At 40.8% G+C, this 27209-nt stretch overlaps 1 protein-coding gene across 1 annotated transcript in view; it reads left to right on the top strand.

Moving 5' to 3' along the window:
- The first annotated feature begins 907 nt into the window (after positions 1-907).
- LOC139708218 (uncharacterized) overlaps positions 908-27209 on the top strand; it is a 37465-nt gene continuing 11163 nt past the window's right edge. Inside the window, exons 1-23 of the mRNA XM_071620191.1 lie at positions 908-1032; positions 1647-1806; positions 5863-6024; positions 6504-6645; positions 7982-8079; positions 8948-9230; positions 11119-11257; positions 11868-12019; positions 12713-12833; positions 13653-13808; positions 14526-14642; positions 16983-17140; positions 17973-18056; positions 18593-18663; positions 19191-19371; positions 19787-19891; positions 20600-20749; positions 21790-21883; positions 22296-22447; positions 23929-24074; positions 24349-24597; positions 25376-25469; positions 26217-26501. Coding sequence (XP_071476292.1) covers positions 1676-1806; positions 5863-6024; positions 6504-6645; positions 7982-8079; positions 8948-9230; positions 11119-11257; positions 11868-12019; positions 12713-12833; positions 13653-13808; positions 14526-14642; positions 16983-17140; positions 17973-18056; positions 18593-18663; positions 19191-19371; positions 19787-19891; positions 20600-20749; positions 21790-21883; positions 22296-22447; positions 23929-24074; positions 24349-24597; positions 25376-25469; positions 26217-26501 — 3270 coding nt within the window. The 5' untranslated portion in view covers positions 908-1032; positions 1647-1675. The remainder of the gene's footprint in view (positions 1033-1646; positions 1807-5862; positions 6025-6503; positions 6646-7981; positions 8080-8947; positions 9231-11118; positions 11258-11867; positions 12020-12712; positions 12834-13652; positions 13809-14525; positions 14643-16982; positions 17141-17972; positions 18057-18592; positions 18664-19190; positions 19372-19786; positions 19892-20599; positions 20750-21789; positions 21884-22295; positions 22448-23928; positions 24075-24348; positions 24598-25375; positions 25470-26216; positions 26502-27209) is intronic.

Here is a 27209-nt window from a genome sequence, read left to right as displayed (position 1 = left end):
TCATTCATCCTTTGTTCATTCGTTCCCTCGTTGCTCACTACTTCAGTTGTCAATCGTGGTTCCATCATCAATCCTTTGGTTCTATAATTCTGTCACTTGTAAGCGAATTTTGAAACTGTCATATGATAAGAAAGTTACTTAAAGAATTTAACATTTCACATAAAAGGTTATGAAATCAATCACACCACGCGCCCTTCGATAGCGAAATATGATTTCATACAAAATGCCATCTTTTAATGATTCAATTTTAATTAAGCTTCAACAATCCAGTGTCTCACGACTGATTATACTTGAAATGCTCTTTAGTTCCTCTGCAGCTCTCCCAAAATTCACTTTGAATTAAATCAAAAATCAACAATAAAAGATAATTCATTTTTATACGTCACACGCAACAGCTTACCCATTCTTACTTACGCCTTACACTTTACAGCCTTGGAACTCTTCCGCTTTTGCACAGCTCTACTCTCGTATTTGTTTTGTTTTTGTTTTGTTTTTTCATCTCATACTTTGTGAATGACCTCCTATCTTCATACGCAACATTTGTCTCTGTGCACTTGAAGAGGATGAAACCGGTATTGCATTTCCATTCTGATCATTTTATTGGGGAATATATCATTATGTTTCTATGTTCACACCAGACACGCATTTCACACTACACGTTCCGAACGAGATTTTCATAATCACTTCCGGGCGGCGTCCCATCATTCTTTCACGTGGCGATTGTTGACATGTTTTGGCGCGCCTTGCACAGCTGAGTAATTCCGCGCGAATCACAAGCCAGTTCAACACACAGTCCGCCTTGCACCGTACCTGGAATAGCGGTGCATTGTGCTGTGCAGTACAAGCATTGTACCGCGAGTTTCATGCGCTACTTGCATTCGGCATTCGGGCCACCAGTGTATGAACGAATGACTCTGTCTGGCTAGCTAGCTGTGTTGTACGTTTGAGAGAACACGAGAAAGAAAGGATCTTCACTGCCTTCAGAAAAAGGATCATATGGCTCTACTCGTGCAGTTCCCTGAAATTTGAGTGGTAAGTGAAAAACCAGATAAAAACTTCTATGTTCCAACGTAGGAAATTGGGTCAAATTTAAACCATAAGCAACAAAACACTTCACGAAAACACGACTCCTGATCCGGCTTCAAACCGGCCGCGACGTGACCTATTCCAGCTCCAGGCAGTAGGGCAGTGTTAAAAAGTCCTCTAACGTTAGCCTAGGGTTTCTACTTGGTTGTACTTGAAGTTAAAACCTCTAGCGCTCTACATTAATTAGGTCTTTTCCAGGTAATTCTTCACAACTACAACATGGAGTGGCTGCTGTCGTGCTGAGTGAGTGAGCTGATGTCAATACTTCACGTGATATGTTTCCATGATCCCATAAATCCCATTATGATTGATTTATTACCATATTCAATAAAGTAAATGGTTGTAAATTTATGTCAATGCACTCAAACTGAAAGTTTGTAAATCATGGACAATTGTATTTGGGGGCCGCGGGAAGCCATTTCAATTTAACTCTAAAATGAAGCAAAAGAACCCTATCTCTAACGAAAGATAGATTATCGGCGTCATACATATTCTCATACGATTGGATAATCCAAAAGTCATCTTGAGGCGTCATTTTCATGTCTATCTTCTGATGCTAGTCGAGGCCCGTGTGAGGTCGCAGATCACCATGATGGTGACAGCTATGGTCGAACCCGGAGAAGAGGTCCCGACCTTTGAGACAATAGTGGGGCGGCTGCAGGGCAAGCATGATGGAGGCTCAGCAGAGGACAGGACAGCAGTTTACCAAGCAATATCCAAGTAAGTGTTGAAGAAATTGTGCCATTTTGTGTCATAATCATTACCAAAACCACTGTCATCACTGGTATCTTTTGAAACCAAAAAGTTTTGTTTCGTTTTTGTTTTTTTGTTTTTTTCAGAGCATCTTCAATCATTGCTGGTGTTTTATGCACTTGTCAATGTAATGACTCACCCCACTACCCCCGGACATGAGTGCGTCATTTCCTCGTTTGGTCCGTCAAATTTGTGACCCAGGTGTGCGTCATTTTACCAGCTATGTCCGTCAAATTTTTGACCGAGAGGTGCGTCAAAATCCCATCATTGTCGTCAAATTTTTGACCGAGGGGTGCGTCATGGTACGTCACTTGGCTATGGAAAATAACACGCATTATTCTGAACCGAGGGGTGCGTCATGGTATGCACTTGGCTATGGAAAACTGCACGCATTTTTGCACGCTACCAGTACCGGATACACGTACGTACCGTGAGTGAATTTACAGTGAGCGCTTTCCCGCGGCAAGTGAAAATCAAAGTCGGGAAGCGTTTTGGAGTAGGCCTAAGTAAGAGGGAAAAATGCTTGCCCGAATCTGGCAAGCAAATGATTTAAAAGCCACCCTTTCTCCTCACATTTTCTTTCCAACAAACTCATGAAATCACGCATACTCAATCTCAAGCCAGACGGACTGTTTAGCGATATAATGATTTCAACCTCACAGAACTAGATAGTAAAATCAAAGATCGTATACGGAATTCCGTATACGATCTTTACTTTGGTATACCGTTGCGCGCGGGGGACCACCGTTGCGTGGTGCGTACTGCGCGTACCTGCAGTATACAGTGGAACCTCGATATAACGAGATGGTCCGGACCGAGTCATTTCCCTCGTTATAGCCGATATCTCGTTATATCAGTAGGCATAAAAGAAGGCATAAAATAAAGACATTAATATGCACATGTGGGACTACCCATCATATTTCAATCAATACTGATAACTTGATATGGTGTGAGGGAATTACTCACCTTTATGGGTAAGAAGATGTTTTTTGCCAAGGAAATCCAATATCAAGAATGTGTTTCTTATTAATTGTAGATGTATCTGTATCAAAGGGTTGCGATTGTATCAAGATCGTCTGTGGATTGGTATGTGGTTATCGTATGGGTGTGTGTTGTGTGGAAAGCTTGAATATGGTCTGCACAATGCTGTGTGTGTGTGCGCGACACATTCTGTATGTACATTATGACTGCGTGTGTGTGTGAAGACGGGGAATTCCCTAAGTAGAAGGCCAATCACAGCATCAGATTGCCTCACACCTGCTAAACGTCATGATGATGTCATGTATACATATGGCCGTCCCACCACATTTTCTGCATGTATCAGTGTGCGTGCACACACACACTTCACACGTACAACATGCAGTGCTAGCTGGAGTGCACATGATTATGTGTGTACAAGACAGTTTTTGGCGCATCAAGCTTTACAATCTCGGAAGATGATAGCACAGGCGAAGTAAAGCTTTACCGAAGGCATTTTGCTTTACCTCGCTATAGCAGGTTTGATTTACTATGTTTTTCTTTGTTTGGAAGTCACAAAATTTATCTCGTTATAGCAGTTATTTCGTTATAGCCGATCTCGCTATAAGAGTAGCATTTTACATAGACTTGTGTGGAAGGAAATTTGGGACCGAGAAAATTTCCTCGTTATAACCGATATGTCGTTATAGCAGTGTTCGTTATACAGTGCACTCCCGTTACAACGAACACGGTTATAACGAAGTTTTGTTATAACGAAGTAAATCTTCTGGTCCCAAAATTATCACCATTAAAGTCTATGGTACAAAATTCGCTTATAACGAACACGGTTATAGCGAAATTTCCGTTATAACGAAGTCTTTTCCGAGCGCCACTGACAAAGAAAAACAAACGAAATGTACTCCGTTATAACGAAATGCGAATTGCTTTCGAAAATACGTAGCGGAACAAGCATTTATGATAGCGTCTCTGCATGGGTGAACGCTTCACATCACTGTGTGTTCGCTCCTTGTGTCACACACAGTTTCTGAGAGGAATTTGCGTTTATTATTGTGATACAGTTATCCCATCACATTTCACATAGCTTTGCAGTGTATTCAGCAAACGTAATATACGTGGTTCCTTGTTTTCGTTATATATATATTGTATTTGTTCGGTTATAACGAAATTTCGTTATAACGAAAGAAAACTGCCGGTCCCGAGCATTTCGTTATAACGGGAGTGCACTGTACCGAGTTTCCCCTGTAGTAGCAGGCAAGTCGAGTGTTAGTGGTGCGCGACTCGCTCGCTAACGCTGTGCAATTCGCAAGTGAGCAGCGTGCTCGTTATTCCTCATCGAACGTACAAATTGTACATCGTCCATGTGTTGCATTCAACCGGACTAGAAATGGCCGCGCACATACAGCGCATCTGCATGCAGACAAGTCATGGCCAGGTGACTATGGATTGCATGCACATACATTCGGAATATCGTAGCAGCAGAGTGATGTACGGTGAATGACGGTACGGTGCTTACAGGGCCAGGGTAAGAGAAACTTGCCGAAACTTTGACAAATTGTGTTTACGAACCGAAAGAAAATGAAATTGCGTGAATAAAGCGTATGCAAAAATCCTTTCAGTATTTAACGGGTGCGTCAAATGTACCGAGGATGTCCGTCAAGGAAGTGACCTAGGTGTTCGTCAAAAACCCCGTGTTGTCCGTCAAAAAAGTGACTGTGGTGTTCGTCAAAAACCACGTGTGGTCCGTCAAAAAGTGACTGTGGGGGTGCGTCAAAAACCCCGTGTGGTCAGTCAAAAAATGACCATGACGCACCCATGTCCGGGGGTAGTGGGGTGCGTCATTACATTGACAAGTGCATTACTCAATAATTCCTGGTTTGTTTTTTAAAGGACAAGTTCACCTTCATAAACATAAGGATTGAGAGAATGTAGCAATATTAGTAGAACACATCATTGAAAGTTTGAGGAAAATCAGACAATCCGTTCAAAAGTTAGGAATTTTTGAAGTTTTTGTGCAGTACCCGCTGGATGAGAAGACTACTGCAGTGTATGAGTAACTTAGATGTCACATGCGTACAACAATATAAGGAAAATATAAAGAGAATTTCACAAAATTCCATCTTTTGAAAAAAGTACACATTCCCCTGACTCGTTACCGATAAATGTTATGGGTAATATTATTCCCCCTGCCTTTAGAAAGAGGCAAGTCAATTGCTCTTTTATTATGCGAAAAAAGTGAAAATATGTTGAATTTTCTTTTATATTTTCTTTATACTGTTGTACGCATATGACTCACAAGCTGTAGTAGTCTCCTCATCCAGCGGTTCCAACTCAAAAATTTAAAAAATTCATAACTTTTGCACCGATTGTCCAATTTTCTTCAAACTTTCACTGATGTGTTCTACTAATATTGTTGCATTTTCTCAATCCTTATGTTTATGAAGGTGAACTTGTCCTTTAACCCATTGAGGGTGGGCTGATTTTGCCACGACACACATTTCTCGTAGACACCTACCTGGGTATACACAGCGGACTAGTCGTAAAAGGGTTAACACACCAGTGTGGCGAAGGTAGTTCTTTCATCCTGTACCACCTCTGTCACCATCACCTTTATCATTCCTGTCATTTTCTTCATTGTTCCTCATCATTATCACAGTCATCCTCCTTGACTTCTTCTTTATCTGACTTATTGGGATGATTTGACATTCTTCATGAATTTTGTCCTTACATTATGTGTTGTCCTCAGAGAGGTAGGCAAGGTCAGGACTGTCTTGAGTCCTGAGTGTATTTTGCTCTGCCAGGAGGTCTCTTTCTATCTTGGTATAGAAACCATAGTTTAGGGCTATCATATTTCTTGCTTTAAAAATTGTACATGTTGAAAAAGAGGGTGAGACTAAAGAAAAAAAGTTGGAACATTAGTGTTTGATATAATACAAATTTGAAATGCAAGTATTTTTCTCCATTTTTGTCCTTTTCCATGGGGGAGAGGAATTTTCTTATTTTTTAAAAATGTTATCTAGAGTAACTAGTTTTGGTTCCTTACCACAGTTGGTTCAAAGAGAGCGAGGCCAGGGTGCTTGGCAGTGATAGCCTCGACTTGGGTCCACTGGTCCAGCAGTTCAGCACCGATGTGATGGCGGATGATGGAACCATGGTGCAAGCTGCCCTGGAAGCCATGGGGTTCTGTCTCTACCTGCCTGACACTGTAGGGTGAGTAGCGTTGACCCCTCTTTTTAAACAAGGGAGTTCAGTTCTCTAGGGCCATCTTGTTGGAGTCACCAGTATAAGACTTAAGCTATGGTGCATGTTTAACTCAAGAAATATAAAGTAGGAAAAAGGAACATTAACATGGTGATGTTGTGAATGGTATCTCTGGCTAGGTATCTGCCTGTGTAATGAGAAGAAAACAATGTGAATCAGACTATGGTGAGATGGGGGGGGGGGGGGGCAGTGACCATATTTTTGTTTCATATTCTTTACAGAACCATTTAAATCACTGCATTTATAAATTATAGAAAAACTTGGAGAAAAGACCATATAGATGGGTTGGTTGGGTTTGTGAGCATCAAAGCTGATCATGTGCTCACAATTTGCATGATAATATAGATCTAATGGGTAATATCAATTTTACCTCATGTGTTGGTCAATATTTTCTTTAACAAGAAACCCATTCTCTTTTCCATTCATAGTGCTCTGACTGATGAGAACAGCGGCTTAGTGGTGAAGGCATTGTGCAATTGTGTGCTGAAGACGGAAGACAAGAGTGTTTGCACCAGGGCGCTATGGTGCCTTGCAAAGCAAAATCTGAAACCACATGTGCTGGTAGATGAGGTAAGTTAAGGTGTGATTTCCAAACTTAGAGAAGAAATTAAGATGGAAGGAAATTGTTTGGGAAGAAAGCCATAATTTTGAGAACAAATCAGTAAAACTATATGTTAAATCATGTAATGACATGATTCAAATGAATACTAATAATATACTCAGTAATGTTGGTACCTCATGTAGTGTTTTCCCGCAGCGACCTCAATGCCATGACTTCATGGTTTTGTATATCCTACACCCTATTTTCTCCATACTCATAAACAAACTTTAATTTCTCTAGAAAGATGTGTTATTGTGACAGTCCGATTTGACAAAATGTGTCAGACAATGATGTATCCTGCATCAGAGAGAAATGTTCGCCTTTAATATGGATAGGAGAAATTTTGAAAAAAAATGTTGTCAAGTCTTTACTTTCATGGTACATTTATAATTATCCTTTGTAAATCATTTTCCTCTTCTTTCTTCCTCTTTTCCCTCCTCCGCTCCCCCTTTCCCTTGCCTCTCTTCTCATTTCCTTTGCCTTTGTCCTCCTTTCTTCTTCCTCCTTCATCTTTTGCATATCCTCCTCTTCCTTCTTCTTCTTTGCCCCTCCTCCCCTCCTTCTTCCCTTCCTGCTCTTCTTCTTTTTTCTCACCTCCACATTCACATTATCTTCACCTTTTGTCTTCTCCCCCTTCATCCTATTCTCCCTCATCCCCTCCATTTCATCTTCTCCCTTTCTTTCTCTCTCTACTCATCCTTCCTTCATCCTCTCCATCTTCATCTTCTCCCTTACTCATCCCATCCTCCTCTTTCTCCTCATCATCCATTTCCTCAATCTCTTTTCTCCTTCCTTTCTCCCTTCATCCTCTATCCCCTCATCCTCCCTTCATTGTCTCCATCTTCATCTTCTCTGTCTCATTTCCACTCTTCTCTTTCCCATCATCTTCCCTTCATCCTCTCCATCTTTATTTTCTACTCCCCTTCCCCCTTCATCGATCCCATCATCTTACCTTTATCTCTCCCCTCTCTCGTATTCTCTTCCTCTATCTACTCATCCTCCCTTTATTCTCTCCATCTTTATCTTCTCCCCTTTCCCCTCATTCTCCCTTCATCCTCTCCATCTATATAATTCCCTTCTTTCATCTTCTTTCTCTCTCTACTCATCCTCCCTTCATCCTCTCCATCTTTGTCTTCTCCCTCACTCTTCCCATTCTCCTCCTCCCCCTCTCTCTCCTTATCCTTCATTCCCTCCATCTCCATTTTCCCCCTCTCTTCTCCCTCCATTTTCTCCATCTTCATCTTCTCCTTCACTCTGTCCATCCTCCTCCACCTCTTTCTCCTCCACCTCTTTCTCCTCCACCAGGTTCATCCCATCCTGTGCTGTGTGGAGAAGGCTCTTCAGGCAGAGGGAAGTGCAAAGTCGATGACCGTCCAACATGAGTCCATCAATGTCATCATAAGGTACTGTAAAACCAGAAATGTTTGCGAGCATTTTGATTTCACAAATTTTGTGAGAGCCTAGATTTGCAAAATTTAAATGCATGCAAAAGTTCTTGTCTACACTATATGCATTGAATGCCAGTGGCAATTTGTGAAAATTTCATGCAGCAAAAATATCTGGCCTTACAGTAATCAGGTCTTTTACCAACTCAAGCTAGAGCTTGAGGCCCGGAGGTGAAGCGTCAGAATAAAGATAACATCGTAATATCAGCACCACCCTAGCCCTGAATACTCTCATAATACCCAGAGTGGCATTCAATATGTATTCTGCTCTGCTTCAATAAACCAAGTTGTGATTTGATGCTAATCTTGCCGTGTGGTTAAAGTATGATAGGCTCCCAGCCAATCAAAGTGGAGTTTGGATCTCAGTGACATTATCCCGCTAAGAGCTCCACAAGTTTTCACCTTTAAAGAAATTGAGTCAAAAAGGAATACCATTAACAAGTTTTTCAATTCAAGCAGGAAAGAATGCTATAATTCTTCAAAAGTGTCCTTGTTGGAACAGGGGTTGGAAAATCGGGGAGAAAAAGGTCAATAACAACCTATGAAGCAACAAAAATGATTACTGTCATCATAATCATATAAAATACTTATTTGAATAGAACCAAAGGAAATCTTCTCTTTGTTTAGTGAAGTTCAAAAATATCTATGTCATTATAGGCAAAATTTATGCTGATAGTAACCAAGTAAGTATGTCTGGCTGCTGGTTTGACACAGCATATGATTACAGTACAGTTGGCCTTGTTGGTATATCCATGTACCACATACAACCACCACATTGAACAGAGCTCGAGAAAAATAATTGCCTTCTTCCCCACTGTCCCCACAGGTTGAATGAGCAGCTACCAGATGTAATGGCTCCACATGCGGCGCGCTGGGGCAAGGTGCTCCTCCCCAACGTCGCGCACACGGCCACCAAGATCCGCGAGCGAGCCGTGCACGGCGTGCAGACGGGGCTGGTCGCCATGACGAAGTGCCAGGCGGAGCTGGTGCCCTCGCTTGTCTCGGAGCTGAAAGGGCCCATGCTGCGCGAGCTGATGAAGCTATTTCGGGCGCGCCACGAGCACTTCGTTCTCCGGGTGTGGGGCTACTTTGTTACCATCTTGGGGAAGGTGAGTTGTCAAGACAACTATATACATGTTAGTTGAATTGTCATCATTTTGTTGTAGATCTACAATATTCTCCAATCTAAATTCATTATAAACAGCTCATGTCATGTGCATTTATCTTCAAAACAATTACACTTGATGGATATTTTGTGACATTTATGGTTCTAAACCTTAGCAACTCATTTGATTCAATGTCAACCTGAATTTCTGAGCGGTCCAAGATTACAATGTTTGATAGATTGGTAAGGTACAAGGTGAATGTGACATACATGTATATTGTGTCATCATATTTGTAGTTCAGCAGTCATTCATCAGTCGTCATGTTCAGTAGGGCAATTCCGCAGTTAGGTGGACATGACATGGATAAAAGAAATGTGCCTCTTTATCTTACTCTTTAATCTAGGTATCAACTAATGCCATGGATGTTCACCAATCATTAAGGTCTTTCAAATTCAGTAGATTTTATCTTTCATATTGATTGATTTCGCGAGATCTAAAACCATCATTTAAAATGTACATGTGGGACTGGGGATGCTGAAATTCACTTAAACGCAAATTACAGTGGGTTCCTTTGAAATTTTTTCCTCAAAGTTTTGCTAAAGGGTAAAAGATAAATACATTTAAATACTCCAGAAGTCATGTGACATTTTGTCAATTACAAAAGGGTGAAATGACCTGCGGAATTACTCCGGACAAATGTAACGTTACTAACCGTAACGTTACTAACCATGCTTTTGGGGGTCTAGCTAAGAAATTATTGGTCGAACTGCTAAAAAACATTGTGTGAACATTTGTCATGATGCAATAATTGAAATTAATGCAACACTCTGTTTGAAGTAACTTGAATTTTTGCACACTTTTTGTCACAAGACATTGACGTTTTTGTCATGTCCTTTTTTCGTAACGTTACTAACCAGCCCTTTAAGTTGCCATAGCAATGCTATTATTTCTTGGATTGCATTCATTCTTTTCTGTATCATAAACCTGGGAAGGATGAACATGTTTTTGACATAATTTTGGCTTGAAATGAATAAATGGTAATTTAGTAGTAAAAACAAATATCTAAATTTGTTCAAATGTAACGTTACTAACCGCGGAATTGCCCAGTAGTATTTTACAAGAAAGACACTCATTAGCCGGGTTCACACGTACAAAATAGCGGGATGACGATCGCGATCCACATCTCGAGTTTTTTTGTGAGCGTCCACACGTACCAAATTAGCGGGATAGCGATCGCGATCGGTATCCCGCTAATTTGGCGAGCGTCCACACGTACCGAATTATCCCGCTAATTGCCGATAGAGAAAACAGCAAAGCCTGCAAACTGGGTCACACAGCGCCCTTCTCTATCACTGCCTGCGCGCACTTACCTTTGTCCATTGTCTTTTACGCGTCAGTGGTGTGGTTCGCGCGCTGTTGTTTTTGTGCTCCAAAGAGGTGAAGGACCTCTTCGCAGAGGCCTCGCTGTTGTGATGTGCGCATTGCATGATGGGATATAAAAACTCGAGATTCTAATCCCGACCGTTCACACGTACCAGCTTGGGGCCAATTACCCCACTAATTGACGAACCAGCGCAAGATTTCTTGGGATTAGCATCGCGATGCTTATCCCGCTAATTTTCGGGTTTTTTCTGTCCACACGTGCAAAAAACTCGGGATGACGATCGCGATGCAAATCTCGAGATTTGTATCCCGCTAATTGGTGTACGTGTGAACCCGGCTATATTCTCCTTTCATAGTTCTACATACATTGTAGAGTACTCAATGGACAGTCAACCACAGTATGTTCTTTCCTGTAGAAAAAAAGAAATTAAAAAAGATTAATGGATGAATGCAGTGAATGATTAGGCAGACGATGAAGATTTTGGCTCATGTCCTGTACATTACACAGACTTTACACAGAGGTGGCAGTATCATCAACCAGCTTCTGTCCGTCATAGAGCAAGGCTTCAAACACCCCCAGCCTGAAGTCAAGAGGGCTGCATTCCAAACGTGGCAGGCTCTGATTGACAACTTCAGCCTTGACCTGGGTAAGGTCCCACATGCCTCTTAACACTTTGACTGCCAGGGTAATTGGACAGTGTGTACAGTGCTATGGGGTTTTCTTTGTCAATTGGCACTAAAAGGATACAAAGGATTAAGCGACAATTAGATGGCACATGCATTGAGTAACATATGTATAGAAGACAACAACCAAAAACCTCTTGTTTGTCATGTGTGACTGCATCCCCAAACCTGCAAAGATATGCAGGGATTAGTTTTCAGTAGACCCTTGAGTATTTATTTTGGGTCAACAGGATGTATGTCTATGCATGTCTGTGTGCATGTTTGTGAATGTGTGTGTATGTCATTATTTTCATACGTAAGCTTAGATTTTAATCTAGATGGAGTACAAATTTGTAAGTTGAGAGAAATGAAACAAGTACGTGGTACATGATATATGGCTGTAGTACTAATACTGCATTGTCTGAGAAACTGCATTGTATTTGTTAGGTTTTCCTTTCAAAACAACATGATGGGTTAAATAAGGAGACAAAGGAATGGTAATGCAGAGTACAGGAACAGCCCTGATGTGTGCAGTCCAAGAGATCTGTTAATGTCATGATGTCTTCTCTTGATTCCTCCATTTCTTTCAAAAAGATATCCTGAGTAACGCCAAGCGACTCAAGCTGCTCATGCAGCCCTTTCTGGCGACCAGCGTCAAGGCGGAGACCGTGGCACATGCCAAGCTGGATGCGTGGTGGCACCTTGTTCGCAGCCTGGGATCAAGACTACCTTCCACCTTTCAAGTGGTGAGATTTAGAAAGCTGTCTCCTTATTGAATCAGTGAATGCAACATTTGAGCAAAATATGCAAAGTTTAAACAGACAATAAACTCTTGCAAAGCATTTCTCTCATGCAAGAGATAATGATGAATTGTAAAGCTTACATCATGTGTTTCAGTGAGAGCGATGTGTAATTTCAGTGTGGATGAGATACGGACAGAAATAAATATTTTAGTGGCTGGCAGTATAGAATAATGTAGGGTAGCATGATGTAGTTCAGTATAGTTTAGTGTAGTTGTGTAGTCTAGTCTCATCTACTCTAGTCAAGTCTACAACAGCTCAGAATCCCAGTATTAAAATAGGAGCTTTTCCAAAATTAACATTGCATCTCTATTCCTGCTTCTCCAAACACACCAACAGAGCCATTAAGCCATTGCTTACAGGTTGCAGCTGTTCCATGCATTGAATCTATGTCAATTGCTTGCGTATTCTTGGAGATACAAGTTAGAGTTTGATACAATAATGGAGGTATTCTCAAAGTGCACTCATTTTTCAAGTACGAATGAAATCATAGTCTAATATCCTATGCATTCATCTTGTTCAGGCAACATGTATTCCTGTATGAGAGTGGTAATCATTCAAATGTGAATGGAACCATAATCTGAATGGCATTCATCTTTCCTATTCTCTATTTATGTTTTTTTTTTCTGCTTGTGTCAGGTGTGCATACCCCTGTTACAGTACACCCTTGGTTTTACTCCCGGGGCACCTGGGGTCGTGACCCCAAGCAAGGCTGGTGGGGCTGCTCCTTCGATCTTCAACACGCCGCAGTCCAGAGCAGGTAGAACACCAAAAACCTGTTGTTTTCATTTACCAGGATGTGCCTGATTGATACTTTTTTTTCACAAGGATATAATATTGACCAAAAGTATCATAAATGGCTTTATTAATCCCGTGAATTCAACCATTATGTGAAAACATTGACAGTCTTTCTTCATTTAGTCAAAGCGAGTATATAGAATTAACTACCAGTTTATGAGTGTGTGGGTTTCTTTTAGCACTGTCACATACAGTACATTAAACTTTTAAAACTGCATTGCATAAGCATGGGACATTTTAATGTACAATGCCTAGAAGTATCTCATGTAAATATTGACCCATTAATAATAAGTCCTGCTATTACAAAAGGAGACAAGGAGTACTTTAAACTGCAATACGGCTTCCAAGGTTTTTTTTGTATCATGCAAGAAAGAAATCAAAGATTTGTAATAATTCACTGTCCCTTTCCCTCCTCTGCCCCACTGTCAACTTCTGATTTACTATGCATGCTTGCAGAGGCCTTATTTTAAAGGGAACTTGCAATCCTCTGTTTAGATTTCAAGTCAACAGTTTTGTCTGAATTCATATTGGTAGTGGTCACATTTAAGGTTTACAAAGTTGCTACCATTTTCCTTTGTTATTGCATCAATTATAAAGTGTCGTGTCTCTATTGGTGAGTAGGAACAGAAGGACTGAAAGATTTCCTTGTTTTTTAGCTTCAGAAGAAAAAAAAAATAGAGAGAATAAGACAACATGAAATATAATCGATGCTGCTTTTTGGGTGCTACTGAGTCCCCAACCATTAAATCATCTGTACACTGTTTTTATTTTTCAATCTCAGCCATGCTGCCGGGTGCAAGCCCTATCACACCACGTCTCAATCTTGCCACTAGAGGGGGTGTGTCGTCCCAGGCCTCCTTTCCCTCTGTCCAGCGGAGGGGAGTGCACATGCTAGCTGCCTTCATGGATGTTACGGTGGCAACCAAGGAGGGATCAGGTGCGATGTGGACTTGGGGAACATTTTTTTTTTTTGGGGGGGGGGGGGGGAGGGTGGATTGAGTTTCTTCATTTTGGTTTGTGTCTGTATCCCATTTGGATGGTATACATGAAAGAAGCTTTAAGACTTTTAGACTTACAGATGCATTTCACCTGGTTTTATTGTTATTTGGGAGTTCAATATTTTAAAGCAATGATTGTCTGATAGTACACTGAGGGTAGAAATGTTTCTATTGCTTGAGGCATTGTACAAAAATAAATTTTTCTCATTTTGTCCTCAGAATTGTGCCAGTTTTTTCTTTGATGTGCTGCACTAAATAAGGCAACAAAACAAAATGAAAATCACTAACACTGAGTCGCACAGCAATTTCATTTGAATGAGTGTCTCGTGTAAGAAAGGCTTGTTATTTCAAGTTCATTTGGAGCGTGTTCAGGCTTTTATTATCAGTCAGAACTCACAAAGTTCTGTTGGCAGATCTAGAGCATAAAAGGAATTGATGGTGAATATTCTGTAATTATATTGTGTGAACACATCCATTTATATTTACCAATGATGTACAATAGTAGGGTCACTGTTGACATGAGGGAATTAATGGCTGTGCCAAAGATGCTATGTACACATACAAGCTAAATCTATCATTATACATATGTAATAGCAACTTATATTTGTACTCTATTTGTAAAATACTAAACTTGGCTCTTTGTTTCACTTTTGCAGCACCCATAGATGTTCTCTCCCAAAGGCTGCTGACCAGTCCGAGTGTGTTCAGCAAACTCGCTGCCCTCCTCACACCATGTGTACTTGACTCACTCTGTATGGTGGACGAAGAGATCGGTCAGTCTCCTCTCAGCCTTTGTTGCAAGAGATTTATTTATGAAATCCAGTTTACTACTATAAACCTAGGGATATATTCTAATAAGTTGAATGCCAGACTTACGTCCTTGAGATGTGCAATTGATGTTGTGCCTAACTTTTTAGCTCACCTGAGCCAAAGGCTCAAGTGAGCTATTGCGATCGCCCTTCGTCCGGCGTCCGTCGTGCGTCGTGCGTCATGCGTCGTGCGTCGTCCATCGTCCGTCGTCCGTCGTCCGTCGTGCGTAAACTTTTTACATTTTCATCTTCTTCTTGAAAACCCCAAGACCGATTTTCATCAAACTTGGCAGGTAGCATCCCTAGGGGGTTAGGAACTCAATTTGTTAAAATGGGCACCATGCCCCACCCAGGGGGCCCCCAGGGGGGCCCAAACCCCCCAAAATTAAGGAATCTGTAAAAATCTTCTTCTCTAGAACCAGAAGTGATAGAGCTAAGTTAATACTATGAGTTAGTACATTGATGACTGTAGTTTCAAGTTTGTTCATGGCAAAATTAGGGGTGCCCCCCTTGGGACCCAGGGGAGGGGGGTGGGGAGGGGTTCTAATGGGGCCTAAATTGTACATTTTCATCTTCTTCTTGAGAACCCCATTACCCATTTTCACCAAACTTGGCAGGTAGCATCCCTAGGGGGTTAGGAACTCAATTTGTTAAAATGGGCACCATGCCCCACCCAGGGGGCCCCCAGGGGGCCCAAACGCCCCAAACTTAAGGAATCTGTAAAAATCTTCTTCTCCAGAACCAGAAGTGATAGAGCTAAGTTAATACTATGAGTTTGTACATTGATAACTGTAGTTTCAAGTTTGTTCATGGCAGAATCAGGGGTGCCCCCCTTGGGACCCAGGGGAGGGGGGTGAGGAGGGGTCCTAATGGGGCTTAAATTGTACATTTTTATCTTCTTCTTGAGAACCCCATGACCCATTTTCACCAAACTTGGCAGGTAGCATCCCTAGGGAGTTAGGATTTCAATTTCTTAAAATGGGCACCATTCCCCACCCAGGGGGCCCCCAGGGGGGCCCCCAAACCCCCAAAATGAAGGAATCTTTAAAAATCTTCTCTAGAATCAGAAGTTATAGAGGTAAGATAATACTATGAGTGAGTACATTAATGACTGTATTTTCAAGTTTGTTCATAGGAGATCAAGGGGTGCCCCTCTTGGGGGCAGGGGGGGGGGGGGGTTGGTTGGGAAGGTCCAAATGGGGACCTGAATTGTACATTTTCATCTTCTTCCTGAAAACCTCATGATGTATTTTCATCAAACTTGGCAGGTAGCATCCCTAGGGGGTCAGGATCTCAATTTATAAAAATGGGCACCATGCCCCACCCAGAGGGCCCCAGGGGGCCCCAATCCCCCCCCCCCCCCCCAAATTAAGGAATCTTAAAAAATTTGGGCCCTTATTGTACAGTTTCATCTTCTACTTGAGAATGCCTGATCAAATTTTGGTAGAGCTGTGAATAATTTAGATTAGTGACTGCGTGAAAGGTGAACTTGCGATACTCAGGTGAGCGCTAGACCCGCGGGTCTCTTGTCTTTTTAAGTGTAGCGTGATTCCGATGTAACCTGTTGATTTTCTTTGCCTAGAAGTTAAAAGTTCTCAACGTGTGAAGTAACAACCTGAAATGTTCTTGTCGTGCAGTCATCCTTATTGTACTTGAGACTCTAAGATGTCAAGATTAAAATGAGATATATTTAGAACTAATAGATAAAGTATATGGATCGTTAAGGATTGTAAACTCAAAACGTGGATTCACTTTGATTTAAAAATGTGTTTGTGTTGAATAACTGTTGCTTTCTGTCTACTTTATACGCTGTTATTTTCGCGTACAGATATTTTCGCGAATGACGAGGCCATAGACATTTTCGCGAGATGTTGTTTTCGCGAATTGACGCCAACGCTTACGTTAATGCACTATTAACAGGGCACATGGAGACATATTCGCGTGTTGTTAAATTTGCAATCCAACTGTGATTTGCAAAATTTGCAAAAATTAAACCCTCGTGAAAATAACAGCTTATACAGTATTTCCATTTTAGCCTTTTGCAGACATGCCATATTTCCAATTTTGCGTAGATGTTATGAGAGGTCAACAAACTTATGAGTGTACTCTGATTCCTGCTGTGTGTAGCCTCTTTTCAAAGATGTGTGTCTTTTTAATGCTGTGTGTAGTATTTTACTTTTGCAGTTACTACAGTCAAATAACCTTAAACAAAGGCTAGGCTGTGTGCAGATAGTATTATTTCATACACAAGGTAGATAAATTCCCTTTGTGTGCTAATTTGGTCATCTAATTTTTCTTCTCCAGGTGACCTCCCGCTTAGGATATTTGAAAGCCTGGTCGGTCAGGTCAGAGGTGTCCTGGAAGGTCCATCCAAGAGGGACAGCCTGGATGTCTTCACTCTTTTCATTGACCATCTGACCTTTCTTGTCAACTCCAAAGAGCTACCTCCTGCTACAGTACTAGTGAGTAACAACTGCTCCCTGTATCAGGCATTGTAGTCTCAGTTTTGAGGTCCCTGGTTCAAGTCTGCTGGTAGCAGCTGCAGTTACAACGTACTTCCCTTAGCAAGGCATTTTATCCTTATAGCCAATTTCTTTGGAGGGGACTTGAAGCATTAGTATTTTACATTCTTGTTCATAAGCATTTAAGTACTTCCCTTGTGGTCATGTAAATCATATCTTAAAAATTGTAAACATCAGAAGGCATGTCTTGATCCAGAGATTTAGAATGTCATTGATTGGCAGTCAGAATTCTTTTCATTTTCTTTATTTATGTGTTTGTGCGTTTGTTTGTTCTATGTGTGTATGTGGGGGGGGGGGGAGCAGATATGACGTCATTGAGGAGTGAACTCGTATGTGAATTTACTGTAGACAAGAGGTGTGAATGTCACATTGTCGTGAAAAGTCTTCTTTGTAGGTGTATGTGTGTGCAAGTGTTAGTATTAAAGGAGTATTTCAAAAGGATCCACTCAAAAACTTATCCCTTATATTTCATGCATACTTTATTGCTTCCGTCTGAGCACTCTGATAAATGTCTTATTTGTGTGTATGTTATTTATCAATTTGAATACTGATGAATAATTGTGTATAGGTAATTTCATTTCACCAGCATCAAGTGTTGAACAAATGCTTGACTGCTTCCCCCTGCTAATTTGAGAACATGGTTTCTTAGAGAGCATGATTATGGTGTGTTATTAAAATAAATAAAGTTCATATCAAGGTACTTCTTCTTGATCAGCTATGTGCTTTTCTCTAATTTGGTTGTTGTATCACTTTTTCTTAATGATGTTTGCAGAAACTTTTTGACGCTGTCAGTCTCCTGCCAAAAAAAGTTCTGTCTTCGTCAAGTTACCACACCGGCAGTGCTGGCGTTCTCCACGTAAGTATGAATTTCCTACCTGTTAAAGTTATTATGAGCTTTCTCATTTTTGTCAATATGAAGGATATTGTAACAAAATTCTGTATGTAAATGTGTCATGTTTCATTTTTCCCCTCTAACACTTAATATGCCATGTTCATCAATACTCGCTTCAACCACAGTGCTTCATTTAAACGTAGACGATTGGTGTGGTGCATGCATGTTTTCATAGAGTCACTATGCAGTTGTTGTCTGTGCCTACAGATCCTGACGGATGTTCAGTATGCATGTCTGATTTCACCATTTTGTAACCACCAAGTGTGCCAAGTTCAGTTGTATGTCCTTTAAGAACTCTTCTAATGGAGTATCTCACATCTTCCAAGGAATCTGACATGGGAGGTATGCCACTATGGCACTGATTGAAATTTGTTAGGTCTGTGAAGAGTTAATCGTGATCTGATTACGAGGAAAAACAAATATTTGTCTGTTATTGAGGTTGCTTTGTCATGTATCCAAGCTGAAACTGCAATGCCTTGTTTTATTTTCTCTTGCAACAGGGCACGCCTGCACTGTTTCTTATCGAGCTGCTATTCAGTCCGTCAGTGCTCATTTCGTGTGCGGAGGAGAGGTGAGAATACAAATGTAGCTTCACACTTGATTATCATTGAGTATCATAATTTTCATTTTTATCATATTGGTAGAAGTAATGTCATACAGATCAAGTAACTAATCATTATCATCACCAACATCATTATAGTCGTAATCATCATCATCATCATCGTCGTCATCAACGTCATCGTCATTGTCGTCATCATCATCATCATTATCACATGAGTAAAAGTGATGTTGCACATATAAGGTAATCAATTATTATAGCCAGTGCCACCATTTCGCCATCATCATCGCCATTATCATCACCAGCGCTATCATCACAACCACTTTTGTCATCATCATTATAATAAAATTAGTAGAAGTGATGTTGTGCAGATCAGGTAATTAATCATCATATAGCCAGTATCATCATAACCACCATTACCATCATCACCAGCACCATCATCACAACCATCGTCGCCATCATCATCATCATTGCCATCATCATCATCGTCATCATTATCATCACTAAAGTCAAATCTTGTTTTGTACACACCTGCCCAGATTCTTCACTGTGCTGATGAGGCTGGTGGGGTGCGGGATGGGGTCGGCTACCACCGTCCTCGGCTTCACCCAGTCCGTGGTTGCCATCTTGGACAAGGTGGCCGATGCCATCACCAACAAGGAGTGCCTCTGGAGAATGTGGAGCATTCTGGCCGAGCCCTTGCTCCAGTACATCGTCCAGGTAATGTCCATCTTTCGGTCATTTGTCCAGTGTCAAAGTGATATTTTTGTTCATTACTGAGGGGGAAGATGTAATGCTACTCAATCGGTTGGTTCACTATTTGATGGTTGACTATTGTAACATTAGAAATTATTGCATATTTCTCCAAATTTCGTGCAACATAAAAATAATATGAAAGTAAAAGCATGCAAATATTTTACCTGTTACATGTAATAGTACTTTATGTCATATATTTCTTATATGTAATTTTACCACAAACCCTTTTCAGGTTTATACAAGTCATATGGCCTTTACTGATCTGATGTAGATTATCATTTCATGTTGAGCTATTAGCTTCATATGATTTCACATCCTACATTGTAAAGAGCGTTCTATTAAAGTGGTTTTATTGTGAATTGTCGTGCTTGCCCGCCAGACCAACGAGGTGAACCAGGGCGATTCTCTGGAACATGACTTCTCAGCCGTTGTCGTCTGCCTCCTTTTTCCCGTACAGAGACTTCTGCCTCACAATTTGCCCCAGGTAAAACTCATTGTGTTTGAAACATAGAGAGTTAACTACAATTTTTGCTCTCACGAGTCACAAATAGCTATAAAAAAGATACTTCTAAGTTTTCTTATCCCTATTGTAATTACCGTGATGAGTGGGGTGCCAAAGCAGTGGTTCTAACAGTGGTTCTTAATTCTTGTCCCATCTGCACTGTATGAGATCGGCCCAGACAATCACCAAGATGAAATTTTTGCCCTAACAGAATACATTCAAAGAAGATTAAACTTTCAACAACACGTAAGAATATGTGTACATTCGTCTGTTGTGAATTAACCCAGATTCTCAATATGATGTGCATGTACATGTATTTCGCACGCACACACTCCTTTTTTTCTTTTTTTTTTCTTTTTTTTTTGGTGGGGGAGGGGTCGGAGCAGACTTTTCTCTAACCCTTACTGTGCTGGGTTCTCTGATTGGCCAAGATGTCTTGAAAGTGATTGTCAGTGAACAGAGATTACCTAATCCCCCTAAACTCTGTTGTGTCATCATGACCCTCTTGTTGGACTGAGGGACATACATGGTGAGGAGAAGAATACATGTATCTCTTCAAAGGGCAGTATTTTGCAACAATTCTAATGGAATAAGAGTATTTTCATTGACTTGATCAAAAATGAACATCAAACAAATGCATGCAGAAAAAGTAATTTCTTTTGTCATTTCCCCGCCAATTCCTGTCACCAGCCGACGGTGAAGACACTACTAAAGCTGTGGTCAGAGCTCTACGAGGCGTTTGCCAGATCTGCCTCCCTGGTGACCGTTGCCGAGGGCAACCAGTGCTGTGAGGATGTGTGTGCAAAGCTGCTTACACTGCTGGATGACTCTGCTCTTGGTGTAAGTTGTGTGTGCTGCGACACAAATGTTGAATCAATATATTCTTTCTTCAGTAAATTTGTCAGTCTGCATGATTTTTTAATTATATTGGAAAACCTGAAATATTTTACTGCTGCCAGAAGTAGTTAGGCCCCTGGGAGCTTGAATGCTTAAAGCCCGCCGCACACTACACGATTTTGCCCAAATTCACCGGTCTTAAGACCTTAAGACTAGAAGTGTGACATCACAGTCTTGCCATTTTCTAGTCGTACAACTGGGTCTTTGCGCCAGTCGTAGAGATTTGACATGTTGAATTTCTACGAGTGGTCGTAGGCTTTCAGCCATTCACAATGCAGTAAAATGCAAGCGCACGCAGTGCGCACGCAGCGCGCACTGCGCGCGCTTTACAGTCGGGTCGTATAGTGTGCGGTGTCCGGTTGTACGACTGGTCTTAAGACCCAGCTTGGCTTAAGACTTTAAGACCAATCTGATCGTGTAGTGTGCGGTGGCCTTAACCCGTTGAGGACGAGTCCCGAGTATACTCGAGCAAGCGTCTATGGGAAATGCGTGTTGTAGCAATATCAAACCGTCCTCAACGGGTTAAGAGTATTAATGCTGTCTGAATTTCATTTTATTTTGGTTGTATGGATTACTAGTTGCCCTCCATTGCAATTGAAATGAAGGTACTGTGTAGGCATATACCTAGTGTATCTTCAAGTTAGGTTGCAGCCTTTATGAAATTACATCATCTTATTATGGACTAATGCATTGCATTTCAGGGAAGTTTGAAAGTGTTTGTTACGAGATGACAGGGAGATTCATGGAGCTTTCATTGAAAACAAAGTAAAATTTGAGAGTCATTCACTGAAACTGGCTGGAGAAAAAAATAATCTGAATTTCATATGAGTTTTTCCCTGTCAGTAATATCATATGCTGATTATTTTCTCGTGAAATATTGAAGGTTCTTTGACATTTGAAGGACCACTGAGTAGCTTTACCCTTTCGATAAGTTTGTGTTTCAGTTTGACACTTTATGGATTTGCATATATTTTGCTTTGCAGAGGTGGCATTTTGTGGATGTTGTCGGACAAGTTTGCCAAGTCATGTCTCACAACATTGATTCTCTGCTCACAGTGGATGCAAAGAACCCTGGCAGTAAGTATTATTATAATAAGGTTCTCATGTTAGGTTGATTTAGCCCCCCAACTCAGTTTTTGTGCTTCTAGTCTAAATATTTCCTCTCAGTGATGAGATATCAGCATTTCAAACTTGGCTGTGCAGTTCAATTGGCCAAAAACACTCTACTATGTGAAATTGATGATGTTCATACTCTACAAAATTGTTCCTTGCATGGTTTCAGCACCTGGAAGAAATATGACTGTATATCTGGAAGAAAAGTGTGATAGTTTGAGGGTCACTTTCCCAAATGATGCACTCTTTTTGTGAAAGAAATATCCACATCATTTGTTAACATAGTGACTAGTACGCCCATCACCAGAAGATATATTACCACAGAAATCTCATGGAGTTGTGTTCTTATGTATCTTTTTTTGTTTTTAATCTGTAGCTCCTCACACTCCTGGTAGGAAGGCAAAGAAGAAGAAGAATCGTCCCTTGGGCAACCTCACCTCATTGGTCAATCTCGTGAGTCATGTGACACTGGCTTGCGCCAATCTTTGCGAAAAGCAGACTGGAATGCTGTGTCAGCCCCTGGCCCAGGTTTGTTTATGCGGTCATCTTTATACCCCCGCCAAACGAAGTTTGAAGGGGGTATATAGGAATCAGCGGACGGTCGGGCGGTCGGGCGGTCGGGCGGTCGGGCGGTCGGTCGGGCGGTCGGGCGGTCGGTCCGTTGCAAATCTTGCGTCGCGAACTACTTCCTCAGTTTTCAACCGATTCCCATAAAACTTGGCACAGATGTGTGCCTTGAGTTGTAGATGTGCAAGACGTATTTTTTGACAGTACCCAAAAGTACGTTGCCATGGTAACGGCATATTATGGGCAAAAATGGGTACAAATCTTGCGTCGCGAACTCCTCCCACAGTTTTTGATCAATTTTTATGAAATTAGGTACAGATGTTCATCTGAATATGTTAATGTGCAAGACACATATTTCCGCAGTGGCAAAAAGTGCGTTGCCATGGTAACGGCATGTTATTGGTAAAATATAGGGCAAAATGCTTCATGGCAAAACTGCTTCATCAGTGTTCTTCCAATTCTCATGGAATTCATATTGAATGTTTGTCTTAGGATATAGGTCAGCATGACACATTTCTTGACAGTGACAAAAAGTATGTTGCCATGGTAACAGCTCACATATTATGAGCCAAAATGATGGAAAATTTTGTGTTGCAAACTCTTTCCTCAGTTTTTGCCCAATTTCCATGAAACTTGGTACAGATGTGTGCCTTTGGTTGTAGATGTGCAAGACGCATTTTTCGACAGTACCCGAAAGTATGTTGCCATGGTAACGGCATATTAATGGCAGAAGATCAAGGAAAGATCTTGCGGATTTAACTACTTCCTCAGTTTTTTGACCAAAGCTTATGAAATGTTGTTTTGACCAAAGCTTATGAAATGTTGTTTGGCGGGGGTATAACCAGTCGCTGTAGCGACATTTCTTTTTATAAGTTGTTGTGTGTGTGATTTTTGTTGGATTCTTATGGTTGATGATATCTGTTTTATTGCATGTTGGGGGGGGGGGGGGGGGGGGGGGGGTTACGTGTTCAATTGACCCGACACCAATCATTGTGTCATTGGACTGTGTCATTTGTACTGTCCCATAAGATTAAAATAGATTGAAGATGGCTCCTTACAATTATATGCTGTCAAGAACTCTGTGCTAATATCGTACTGCTCACTTATATCACTTTCATCAAGACAATAGTGATATTTGTCTTGTATTTGCCTTTGCAACTTCCCTCAAGTTCAGAAGTTATTCATTTAAAGCCAAACCCCTTCCCATGCCCCCCCCCCCCAAAAAAAAATAATAATTTTGATGAAAAGAAAGTTGGTTAAACCCAAGCAGGTGTTACAAAGTAGCATTTCAGTTTAGTGTCCATTGTGAAACAAACGAGAAAAATCAGGTTCCAATAACCATATTCATTGATAGTTGGTTATTTGACCTACATTTTGTAACTAACATAAACACCAATCGGATCTGGTAATATTAAGTGCTGTATTTCATTCCCTGACTTCAGACTGACCTGATGCACTGGTCATCGGCTGTCCAGTCTCTGACCGCAGCCATGGGCGAGCTGTGTCAGATCAACGTGTCGACCTACTTGCAGGCATGCGTGTCAAAGTTCAGCCAGCCACTGGCCAAGTTCATGAAGAATGCTGTGAGGTAAGTAATATTGCAGAAAATTCTCTCAAATTTTCTGTGCAGAATAACCAAATAAGCTAACATTATTTACGTAACAACATTCAACAAAACAAAGATTGTCTTGCAGATTGTACTCAAGTTTCAGTATTATTCTTTATGGGAGAAATTAAGGGCCAGCTGATGACTGTTACTCTTGTCAGTCTTAATATCAAGTGGTGACATGATGTATTAAATGTATGAATAGATAAATCAGATTCAAGCTAACAGCTTCGTAAAATATTGGTTTCCATGGCAGCCCTGTGTTCACCAACAAGGATTACCTGGCGACCATCGAGGACAAAGTGGAACGTCTGTGGGTGGAGCTAACCACAACTGTGCAGACGAGCTACGGCGGAGAGTTCGACTCCGCCTTCCTGGCCATTTTTGCGCCGGCGCTGGAAGCGGCTTTCACGTACAAAAAGCGCTCCCTGCGAAACTACACGTTGGTTTTTTGGATGGCGACATTTGGGAAGGAGAAGACCTTGGAGTATCCAGATGTTTTGTTGTAAGTTAAGCACATCTTGCATGCTCGATATCAAATGGAGAGTTATGTCGTTAAGATTACTTTATTCCATAAAATCTGTAGAAACAAATTGGTGACATTTTGATTGTAGTTTGACATAATTTACAAGTTAAAAATATGTAGATCCTTTAAATTAATGTACTGTCATATGATACTTGATTATCATTTCTTTGCCTAGAATCTTATTTGGAGTGAATAAAAAATGATAAACAAATCTACATAGATATATTTTGGACAGGATATATCCATTTGGCACAAATTTGTCACAGTAGTAAAGATATATTTCATATCCTTCAAAAGTAAAGAAATGATCATATTTTATATATCTGTGCACAAGATGCTTGAGCCTCTTGGCTTTTACAGAGCAACAGTGTGCAATTTGATCATTAAGGGAGTTTATTGCGATGTACGAGAAAGATATGAAACAAAATCATTTTTAACTATAACTACACCATGCTGAATGCTGGAGGATGGCAATGTTTCAGTTTAAAAAAACAAGAACAAATAAAGTTAGGATATATGATATTTTTTGATGTGCAGAATGTAATTTCATAACTTTTTACCTTTCACTTATTTGATGGAATACATTTCTTGGCATGGATTTAGAGGACAAACAAATTTCCCTGCTTACTTAACTGTGATATCTTCTGAGGTGATGCTTGTGATTACGCTCAGCTGATGTGTTTCATCAATTTCCCCACGATTACTTCCCAAACTTTAGAATTCATCTTTTGTTTTTGAATGTTATTGCTCTCTTCAGACCCTGCCTTGGAATGATAAAGGAGCGCAGTGATATAGCTCTACCGAACTGGAAAGAGGCGGAGATCAACGCCGATACACCAATGAGTCAAGAGGTGAGCGGATAGAAATAGATACAGCAGTGTTTGTGTGATATTCTTGTTCATGGGATCAATGGTGGTACATTTGTCTTCCTCTGAGAATGTGTTCCCCCCCCCCCCCCCCCCAAAAAAAAAGTATAGAACACAAAAACAAGAACAAACTGTACAGTATCTATGGCAACAACAGTGGCAGCAGTAGCACAAGAATGATAATACTAATGACGACAACATACAGCAATTTTTTTCTTGTCTACTCATGTCGTAGAGTCAGCTACATGGTCCCCTTTCTTGTAGTGTTATCTGTGTTTCCTCAAGTTTTCATTGCTTACATCTTGTCTCTGTGTTTTTCTGTGTTTTTCTGTGTTTTCTGAGTTTTTAAAAGCAATGTTCTCTGCCTGTGATGAATTCATCATTAAATTGCAAAGTTGTGGAGCATTCTGCAACCTATAGAAGACTGGAAAGACTTTGCACGCAGTCATTGAAAATAAAATAAAATTTGAGAAAAATTTAATTGCCAAGCATGGGTGACACTTCTACTCAAGTCTAAACATGCTGTTTAGGCATGAATTGCCTCTTAACAATGAAGGAAATGAGCCTTGAAAAAACAATGTATCTTTCAAACTCAATGATGCATCTTTGACTTGCGTATTGTCAGCATTCTTCTCAACCATCGGTGTACTTGCCCGTTGGTTGCCATGACATCTGTTGGTTGGTCAGTTCTATCTCATGAAGTTTTCATGTCATATTTCTGCTAACCGATAGACTGAAGCCTCTCAGACTATGATGGCGCCGCCCGTCATCCCGAACTTCGGCGGCCCGTCGCCGCAGAAGATGCACGGCAGCTTCCTGCACCGCACGGCCGAGGCCAAGAAGCTCATGGTGGCATCCTCCCCAGTCAAGACCGAGCTGAGCTCTCCGGGGAGGGGGAGGAAGAGCGTCGCCGTCGCCGTGAATTCCCCCGGGGTGGGGAAGAGGAAACAGTTTGCCTCCCCCGCCCCAGTGGATGTGGCCAAGAGGAAGCTTCATGTGGATGAAGACAGCAAGCTGGTGGGTCAATGGTGGATCATGCACAAAACTTTGTCAGGTCCCTTATATGAAGCACTCTTTGCTGATCATGACATTTGGTAAAATGCCCCCCCCCCCCCCAAAAAAAAAAAAAAAAAATAATAATAATAATGATAATAATAATAATAAAAAATAAATAGAAAATAAAAAATAAAATAATAATAATAATAATAATAATAAAATAAAAAATGAATAAATGAAATAAAGCGGATTGATCACCAAAATTCCCATGTGGAAGAGTGGTCTAAATAACTAGTGGCTAATATTATTTCCAAAGCAGTTTAATAGAGCCACGGTGACATAAACCTGTGTAAAAATACAGTGTAAAGTGTGATGTGTAAAGACCTGTCAGTCAACAGTGTCATATCAAGTGTTGCCATGTCAGAAGTTACTGTCTCTGTGCCCAGACTGGTACAGGTAGGAACATTGTTTTGGTACCCAGTATTGTCATCCTCACTTATACTGCTTCTGATAAGAGCAGTCGTGTAAAAGCTAAAGCTTTGAGAGGACTTTCACACATATGCTTGGGCATACAAAAGTTACAAAGACGTGGATGAATGCATCATAGCCTTTTGTTTATTTAACCCTTAAAATTTCTGTGTTACTGTGCACTCCTCTTATAGGAACACAGTTATAATGAAACTCTTGTGAAGTAAAAATTCAGGTCCCAAAATTCTTGTCTTTACATCT

This window comes from Diadema antillarum, unplaced genomic scaffold, assembly GCF_040938485.1.
Source record: "Diadema antillarum isolate AM-2024a unplaced genomic scaffold, OU_Dant_1.0 seq00001319_RagTag, whole genome shotgun sequence".
NCBI lineage: Eukaryota > Metazoa > Echinodermata > Echinoidea > Diadematoida > Diadematidae > Diadema > Diadema antillarum.
Note: the sequence above shows the minus strand (reverse complement) of the source record. Positions and strands in the feature narration are given on the sequence as shown.